The sequence below is a fragment of the Rosa chinensis genome, chromosome 2 (assembly GCF_002994745.2).
Source record: "Rosa chinensis cultivar Old Blush chromosome 2, RchiOBHm-V2, whole genome shotgun sequence".
Taxonomy (NCBI): domain Eukaryota; kingdom Viridiplantae; phylum Streptophyta; class Magnoliopsida; order Rosales; family Rosaceae; genus Rosa; species Rosa chinensis.
The window spans coordinates 78557837-78567270 of record NC_037089.1 but is presented as its reverse complement, the minus strand read 5'-3'; the positions used below and the strand labels follow the sequence as shown (position 1 = coordinate 78567270).

Here is a 9434-nt window from a genome sequence, read left to right as displayed (position 1 = left end):
AATATGCTAAAGTAACAAAATCAAGTAAAAGAAAACATATATATTTAAAAAAAAAAATTCAATCCAAAAAAAGGCAATTTCAATTCCTAACTTTTATTCTCTTTACCTAAAAAAAAAACATTAAGTTCTTGTATTATTTCTCCGAACAAAAACACGGAGATAAGAATGAAAAACATAAGTTTAATTTAGGGTTAAATACTTATTACTCCTTATACTTTGCTCCAGAAAACAGTTCGGTCCCTCACCTTTTAAATTAAATTGGAAAGTCCTTATTCTCTCTGATTCTCACACAACAGGTCCATAATAGGTCTAAAATGACTATTATACCCCTCACTTCCTCTTTTTTTTTTTTTTTTTTTATTCTCTCTCTCTCTCTTTCTCTTTTTCTCTTTTTTTTTTTTCTCTTTTAGTTTTTCTGGTTCTCTCCCCCCCTCTTCTTCTTCCTCTTCTCCCACCGTAGAGACTGCCATTCACGGATCTGTACTACCCATTCACCATGCCTATCTCTCACCACCGCCTGTTCCTCTCCCAAAGCCCCTAATTGTCCACCCAAACAACGCCGCACTCCTCTTCGACCTCAATATCATACCCTTCTCCACCCTAATCCTCCACACCCCTTCCTCGGCATCACCTAGTCCCACCGCTATGCCTTCCTCACCGCCAAACCACCACCACCACCTCAATTAGGTCGTTGGGCTTGGATTTTGATCGGCCCAAGGTTCCGATTCTCCGGCTTCCAATTATGTGGCATGATACTAGATCGAACACTCTCGGAAGCTCTGGGGCTCATTTCCAAGGAGACAGTTTGCCGGAGTGGATGTTGGGTCTACAGTCAGATCTTCTCCCCAACTTGGTTTTGCTAGAAACTGAACTAGAAGAGCTCGAATTGGAGTTGTGGCCCTTTGATGTGATCTTCTTGTCAATTTTAGAATTTGAAATCCAATTCAATCGCATTCTCTTCATCGTCACCGCCCCTTTGATTTGATCTTCTTGTTTCCTAAATCGAAGCTCACATCGCCGTTCTGGTTTTGATCATCTATCTCAGTCGAATGTGTGAGTCGATTGAGACGGTGGCAGCGGGGTGGTTGCCGATCTTACCTAACCGGAAGAGAGAACACAAATTGGTAGCCGTAGATGGATTTATAGCCCTTTTCGAACCCTAATTCTTGATCGAGAAAATTGAATACCTAGATGGCAATTTTGACTGAAAAGAAGGCAAAGTTGAATACCCAGATGATGAATTTGACTGAAAGAAGGCTGGGATTTTGATCGGCTTGTTGCTTGGAGTGCAGAGAGAGAGAGAGAGAGAGCTAAGAGAGAGAAGCAGAAAAATAAGAAATAAAAAGATAGAGAAATATAGAAAAAGAGAGAAAATAAGTAAAATAAATAGAAAAAAGATTAAGTGAGGGGTATAACAGATATTTTGGACTTATCGTGTGAGAATTAAAGAGAATAAGAACTATCCAGTTTAATTTAAAAGGCGAGGGACTAAACTGTTTTTCAGAGAAAAATTTGAGGACTAACAAGTATTTAATCATTTAATTTAATTCTCCAACCCCAAGTCAAACAAGAATGAGAGTCAATAAACCAGGGTTTGCTACATTCCTTAAGAGCGTGTTTCTAATTGTAGTATAATTCCTTAAGAACCACTTTTGGGAAGATTAAATCGTATTAATGCTCTTTCCACTTGTGGCATTCCCATAGTTAACAGAAGTATAGGGGTTAAATTGTTAAGAGGATCACAAAATAAGTAGTCCATGACTTTTGAATTTCACCCAAAAAGTCCTCGGGTTAAATACTACTTACTCTTTATACTTATAAGGTTTCATCGTTTCAGTCCCTGACCTTTGAATTTCACCTAAAAAGTCCTTGAACTCCAAATTTCTTCCTAATTAGTCCCTGCCGTCAAAAACTCCATTATCTTCCCTTACAAAAAGTCTATTATACCCTCAATTACTTCAAAAAAAAAAATTCTCTTCTTATTTTTGTATATTTTTTTCTTTTTTCTTTTTTCTTTTTACCTCTTCTTCTTCCGGCTTTCTCGCATCCTTTTGTTCATCTCTTCATCAAGATGGTTCCAATCCACACACCTTCAAGAGGTGAAATGAAAAAAAGAAATAAAAGAGAGAGAAAAATAAATTAAAAATAAAATAAATAAAAGTGAGGGCATAATAGACATTTTTGACAAATTTAACAGAAAATTTTGACACACCTTCAAGAGGTGAAATGAAAAAAAGAAATAAAAGAAAGAGAAAAATAAATTTAAAAAAAAAAGTGAGGGCATAATAGACATTTTTGACAAATTTAACAGAAAATTTTGACGGCATGGACCAATTGGGAGAAAATTGAGAGTTCATGGACTTTTTAGGTAAAATTTGAAGATAAATGACTGAAACGATGAAACCGTATAACTATAGGGAGTAAACAGTATTTAATCCATTATTAATCAGCCATTATAAAAGCAGCCTCTCGCTACTAGTTTCACTCAACCAGCACACTCGATCTGAGAGAGAAACAGTTCCTGCTTGTTGGTTGGTTGGTTTATTGTACATCACTACCATATAATCAGCATGGCCGCGGTGGCGCTAACAATTCTGTTGGTGATATTCCTTGGTTTACTGGTAAGAATTGCTTACGACACTCTCTCATGTTACTGGTTAACACCGAGACGCATCAAGAAGATCATGGAGAAGCAAGGAGTGCGTGGCCCGAAACCCCGGTTTCTGATCGGAAACATCCTCGACATGGCCTCCCTTGTCTCCAAGTCCACTTCTCAAGACATGCATACCATCGATCATGACATTGTTGGCCGCTTGTTGCCCCATTATCTTGCCTGGTCTAAAATATATGGTCTGAATAATTTAATTCAATTTATTTACCATTAAGTAATGCCTAGTACTTTCAATTAATTATTTGATTGATGTGTTAACTAATTAGTTTTGCTCCATTCTTTATAGGGAAACGATTCATATATTGGAATGGAATTGAGCCCCGGATGTGTTTGACGGAGACTGAATTGATCAAGGAGCTTCTGTCCAAGTACAGCACCATATCTGGAAAATCATGGCTGCAACAACAAGGCTCTAAGCATTTTATTGGCCGGGGGTTACTAATGGCTAACGGTGACGACTGGTATCACCAGCGTCACATCGTTGCACCCGCATTCATGGGAGATAAACTCAAGGTATATGCGTATAGTTAATATTAGTGATGAGGAGGGCCGGAAATTAGTTAAGATTAAGATAGGTCAGAGATTCAAGGTTTTTATATGTAATAAGAAAAAAAAAACATAAATATGGTCAAACCGCCACCTTAATTCACTAATTTGATTATTGCTAGGTGTTTGATATGAAAAGAATGTTAGAAATTGATGGTTGGCTTATTTTGATTTGATGTTTAGAGCTATGCGGGATACATGGTGGAATGCACTAAGAAGATGCTCCATTCACTACAAACTGAGATGGATTCCGGGCAAGGTGAGTTCGAGATAAGCGAGTACATGACAAGACTCACCGCCGACATAATTTCCCGGACGGAGTTCGACAGCAGCTATGAGAAGGGAAAACAGATTTTCCGGCTACTCACCCTTTTGCAGAAACAATGCGCCCAAGCAAGCAAGCACCTTTGCGTTCCCGGAAGCCGGTAAGTAAAGTAATAATATCCATTTCTTTCTCTCTCTCTTTTTTTTCTTCTGAGAAATATGCATTTATTTCTGGATTTGCTTTGATTAAAAAGCCAAAAAGATTTTTGACGTGGTAGCATTTTCTTGATTCCAATTGTTTTACTAGATTCTGTTTTTTACAATAACTAATTGGGAGCTTCTATTCATACCTTCAAAATTAGTATTTGGACTTCTATCTTTTTCCAAGTAATAGTTGACTTTGTCAACTTAAGTCAAATTACCAATAAGAACATAAAAGAGAAAAAAAAAAAAAAAACCTCTTCTTATCTCTAGTAGTTTTCAACTTGGAGAAAACCTTCTCCTCCAACATAAACTCTAAAATCACTGACCATTGTATCGCACCAATGTCTAACACTCTGGTTTCTTGATTAGTACTACTAAAACATAGAAGCATCCACTTGAGAAAATTGAAATTTTGGTTTTGCATCTTGATTACATGGTATGATGTTCTCGATTAGTACTACTGTACTCAAAACTAGAAGCATCCACTTTATAAACTTGGAATTTTGGTTCTTGGTTTGATTAAATGGTTCGATTTGGCACCATGTTTTTTTATGCAGGTCATTGGGAAGAATGATTAGTATTTGTCCTTAGAGAGTCTAGGATGTAATTGTGTTTGATTTTACTTTGAATGGCCTTTTATTTGATTACTCTTCTATAATTGTAGGCTTTTCGATGTTGGATTTCTTTGTTTTCACTTCAATTCTATCTAAATATCTTATTGTTAGATTTCTTTGTTTTCACTTCAATTCTCTTGTACTATAGTTTCATAGACTTGATAGCATGGTAGACTTTTGTTGTTGTTGTTGTAATACAATAGCAGTACACAAAGGCCAGAAGGTCAAAAAGAGAAAAACAAAGCAAGAAAGCATAACAGTAACATAAACCAAACTGAAACAAAAGTCAAACTATGATAGTTAGAATTTTGGAAGAAAGACTAAAAAATACACATGGATGAAAGAAATAAAATAGAAGCAACAAAATTATATGAAAGAAAGAGACTACCACCTAGAGATTTTTTTATTTTTTTTCAAAGGTAAAATAGGATTGTGAATTGTTCAAAATTTGAAGGAGGTCCATTACCGATTTTGGAGGAATGAATAGAATCTAAAAAAAAAAGGATTTTTATTGATTTTATTGGACAATGGGCATTTTGGGAAAATTAGAGAGGTGTAGATAGCATATTGGTATTTTGTAAAAATAAGTTAGAGGTCTATTAAGTGGGGAGGTCCAAATACCAATTTTGGAGGTAATTTTGTGTTTTAATATTTATTGCAAATCATGGAATCTTTGTCAATCACTTTCAAGCAAGTTAGTTACTATAACTGCTTGACCAAAATTTTAATTATTTCTAATTACAGGTTTTTCCCAAGTAAATATAATAGGGAAATAAAATCTCTAAAGATGGAGGTGGAGAGGCTATTGATGGAAATTATACAGAGCCGGAAAGATTGCGTGGAGATTGGTCGGAACAACTCTTATGGGAATGATTTGCTAGGGATGTTGCTAAATGAGATGCAGAAAAAGAGAGGGAATGGATTTAGCTTTAATTTGCAGCTAATCATGGATGAATGCAAGACATTCTTCTTTGCAGGACATGAAACCACTGCCCTCTTGCTCACTTGGACAGTCATGTTATTAGCCAGCAACCCATCTTGGCAAGAAAAGGTTCGAGCTGAAGTGAAGCAAGTGTGCAATGGTGAAACTCCCTCTGTTGATCATCTATCCAAACTCGCCATGGTAAGCAAGAGTTTTTGTGCATATGTTTTTTTATTCCCTGATTTTTTTGGTAGGTACTTGTTAATCACACTTTTAAAGGTCCTCTACACATTTAAAAAAAAAAAAAATCTATGGTAGAATCACTCGAATGACCCGAGAATGACTTTCTAGGAGTTGAATAACATCGCTCTTATGTATTGCTTCTTTTTGTTTTTTTTTTGGGTGGTTTGGTATAGTGGGTATCGGTCAAAAATTAAGGTAGTGATGGAAGAGACAGGTGCCACTAAGCAATGCTTCCAAAACTTGGTAGGAGCCTAAAACTACACACTGAGTCCTTTTTTCCTACTTTTTAAATTGAGAAATGCACAGCTCGAGACTTTAGGCCACTAATTGAAGAAGTAGCTTGTTTGGAAGTAACATACTTAGACTTCATACCTGTTTGTGATTAGCAGTATAAATAAGTAGATTACTATACCCCAGTACCTCTTCACCTGGGTATTAGCAAAAGGTACTATTAAAAGGAGCTTCAAAAGTAATGTAAGAGTGACTAAAAACTTTTTAACTCATGCGCTCCTAGTTTGTTGCTCTTGATTATGGTCATGGGTCAATCATTGTTTGTTCAAAGGCTAGTAGATGAAGCTAACTTGGAGGTTATAGCCTTTGCTTTAAGCTTTTCCTAATTCTAAAGAGAACTAAATCAAAAATAGAGTAGACCTTGGACTGTATTCTGTTTTAAATATTGTGGTTTAGTAAAAGCCTAATTAATAAATAAAAAAACCATGCAGTACACTAAATGAATTTTTAAAGGGCCTTAATGGAGATCAAATAGGTCAAAAGCTGGTCAAAAGGACATTGGCATTAGCAGTGCCTTGCATGTCTTGTAATCATAAAAGCTTTAATAAGCTTTGTCCTGCTTGTAATTACATCCTTTTATATTATAGTGACTTATGATTCATTGGTCATATTTTCTTTGCAGTTAAATATGGTAATAAATGAATCACTGAGGCTGTACCCACCAGCAACTGTTCTGCCTCGAATGGCTTTCGAAGACATCAAACTTGGTGACCTTCACATTCCAAAGGGGCTATCAGTATGGATTCCAGTCCTTGCCATTCACCACAGTAAAGAATTATGGGGTAAAGATGCAAATGAGTTTGACCCTGAGAGGTTTGCTTCCAAGTCATTCACACCAGGAAGGTTCATTCCTTTTGCTGCCGGTCCTCGAAATTGCATTGGTCAATCTTTTGCCATTATGGAAGCTAAGATCATATTAGCGATGTTAATCTCACGGTTTAGCTTCACGATTTCGCCAAGTTATCGCCATGCTCCCGTTATTGTGCTCACCATAAAGCCTAAGTATGGGGTTCAAGTATGCTTGAAACCTATTGATCCTGGAAATTAATTGTATACACACATTAAATTTTTGAGTTAGTGATGTGAGAGAGAGCATGAGAGTTTGTTTAAGGAAGTATGGAAGAATGTGGTAAATGTAATTTTTGTTGTCTTACAGTTATACATAGCGAAGACATGGGGGTTGAAATTACACATGCTTGTGCCAAAGAAATCGATCTCGATCAATAAGAATGAAAAGCACAGTGGTTTTATACATGCTAGCTCTTGTGTTATGCTAGTTACTAGCCTGTTTGTACTACCTTCTAGCGCATATGATCTTTCTCCTTTTTTACTTAATTGTTACTTCCAGTTTAATCAGCATCAACTTTGAATTCAAATAAACCAACAAGGAGGATGATAAACCAGCGTCTGCCCCGGCCCGCCGCAAACCAAACCTTCCTTATATATGTTCTACTAACTTTATTATTATCTGATCGAAATTCAAGCAGTTTGACAAATAACCAATCTAATAACACTTCTAAATCATATGAATTTTCGATAAAATATATATTTTAAAGTTGTTTAAGGATATCTCTATTTGTGTTTTATCCAAACTCTAGGTTACTTGACCTAGTGGTAATAGAGTTCAATTAGAAAAATCTAGAGATTATATTTCCTTGTATGATTCTAACTCTATGCATTGTAATCCTCTATATAAAGCGGCCCATATTATCAATGAGAATACACATCAAATTTCTCTCAAATTCAGTTTCTCTACAACACGTTATCAGCACGAAACTCTAACCCTGAAAACCCTAATTTCGTAAAACTCAAAATCCGGCAACCACCACCCTACATATCGAAGCCCTAATCCCAAGGAGCCCAGAACCGGCAGCGGAACCACCGGAACTGGCCGGAATCCACTTGCCTTGTGCCTGCCCCCTGCGAGCCCTGCCTACAGCTACCGAGTAGCTGCAGAGATCTGCCGAGTCCTGTGCCTGCACCTGCCAAGACCTGCCGACAGCCCCTGCAAGCCTCCTGCCGAATGCTGCCGAGAGCCCTGCGCACCCCTGTGCCTGCCCCTGTCGACATCTGCCGAGAGCTCCGCATAGCCCCTGCCGACACCTGCCGAGCGCCTGCGAGACCTGTCGAGCACATGTCGAGACCTGCGCACCCCTGTGCCTGCATCTGCTAACAGCTGCCTAGCTCCTGCGCAGCACCTGCCTACCAGCCCAGCACAGCCTCCGCACAAGCCCTGCAGCAGCTCCGCATAACCCCTGCAGCAGCCCTGCCTAACACTGGCCACCAGTTTCCGGCCACTTTTCCTGCGACCTCCGGTGACCATTTTTTCTGGCCATCTACAGTGACTTTTCAGGTCAAATTTTCCGGCTAATTTTCAAGGTAAACTTTTCTAAAAGTTCCCGTTTTTGAAGTTTTTCAATTTCTTCTTCTTTTTCTCGGGGACTTCCAACATCCCTTCTTCTACCCCCCTTTCTTCTTCATAGGGGATACCAAATAGCCGAACTGTGGGGGTTCGTGCTCACTCCAAGCTTGAAGCTTATAGAGTCCTCCAAACTTAGAGTTTGTTGAGAAGAAAAACGATCGACCACATACATCGTTGTTTAGATCTAATCCAAAACCCCTCTTGGAATCGGATTTTCTTGGAAGGGACTACGCTCAGAAAATCCCCAATTTCTTGGAAGCGACTACGCCCAGAAATTTAATAGTTTTTTTGTGGTAGCCTTTTTCGCTCCAAAACTAACCCTAATCTTGTGTTGTTTTTCAGGATGAGTTACCTGAACAAGTTGAACTTTGTTCCACTAGAGACAACTGGAACGGGATACCATAGGTGGGTCTGAGATGTGCGCCAACATCTTAAGGCTGATGGACTTCTGGAAGCCATCCAAGAGCCTAGTCAGAACGTGCTCTCCATTGAACAAGCTATTGCTTTTGAAGCAAATCAAGCTAAAGCCATCATTCTCATGACAAGGCACATGAATGACGCGCTCCAAAGTGAATACCTCAATGAGGAAGACCCAAGAAAGCTATGGGTAGAACTTGAGCAGCGATTTGGCAACGTTCGTGACTCCATGCTTCCTGATTTAGAAGTGTGATGGCATAGCCTCCGTTTTTGTGATTTCAAGTATGTGCTTGATTATAACTCGGAAGCTCTTCGTATCAAGTCTCTGATGGAGTTTTGTGGTCAAACCATAACTGATACGATGTTGATCGAGAAGACTCTCTCTACCTTCCCCGTCTCTGCCCCGATGATTTCAAAGAATTATCAGATTGATGTGAAAGCAGGACGTATCATAAGATTTTATGAGCATATTGGTTCTATGAACATAGCTGAAAAGCACGACAACATACTTGTGAAGAACTATAACGCTAGACCCGTGGGAACCAAGTCTATTCCGGAGTCTAACTATAGTCGCGCTCCCAAGGGAGGACATAAGGAGAGAAACCCTAAGAGTAGGGACAATTCTGGATGTTCTGGTCCATATTCTCGCCCTAAAGAGAAAGGAAATCGCTAAAAGAGGCATGCATGGAACCGTGGAGGTCAACGTGTGAAGAGAGAGAGAAGCGGAGCCTCCGGCTATGGTAGTGACGCCACCAAGAGTAATAGTCGTCCAAATCATGCACCAAAAGCATCTCGATCAAGGGAGCCTGACCATAAAGATGTTTGTCTTCGATGTGGATC

General features: G+C 38.6%; 1 protein-coding gene across 1 annotated transcript; it reads left to right on the top strand.

Moving 5' to 3' along the window:
• Window positions 1-2504: 2504 nt before the first annotated feature.
• On the top strand, window positions 2505-6989 carry LOC112190401 (cytokinin hydroxylase). Its single transcript, XM_024329831.2, has 5 exons — window positions 2505-2850; window positions 2958-3184; window positions 3401-3642; window positions 5044-5422; window positions 6378-6989. Exons 1-5 carry the CDS (start codon window positions 2571-2573, stop codon window positions 6801-6803), a joined length of 1554 nt encoding a protein of 517 aa, XP_024185599.1. The 5' UTR covers window positions 2505-2570; the 3' UTR covers window positions 6804-6989.
• Window positions 6990-9434: the final 2445 nt, after the last annotated feature.

Coding starts and splice junctions, on each gene's coding strand:
- LOC112190401 (XM_024329831.2), top strand. CDS start 2,571: ATGGCCGCGGTGGCGCTAACAATTCTGTTGGTGATATTCCTTGGTTTA. Junction 3,185..3,400: donor TCATGGGAGATAAACTCAAG/GTATATGCGTAT, acceptor TTTGATGTTTAG/AGCTATGCGGGATACATGGT. Junction 3,643..5,043: donor CTTTGCGTTCCCGGAAGCCG/GTAAGTAAAGTA, acceptor TTCTAATTACAG/GTTTTTCCCAAGTAAATATA.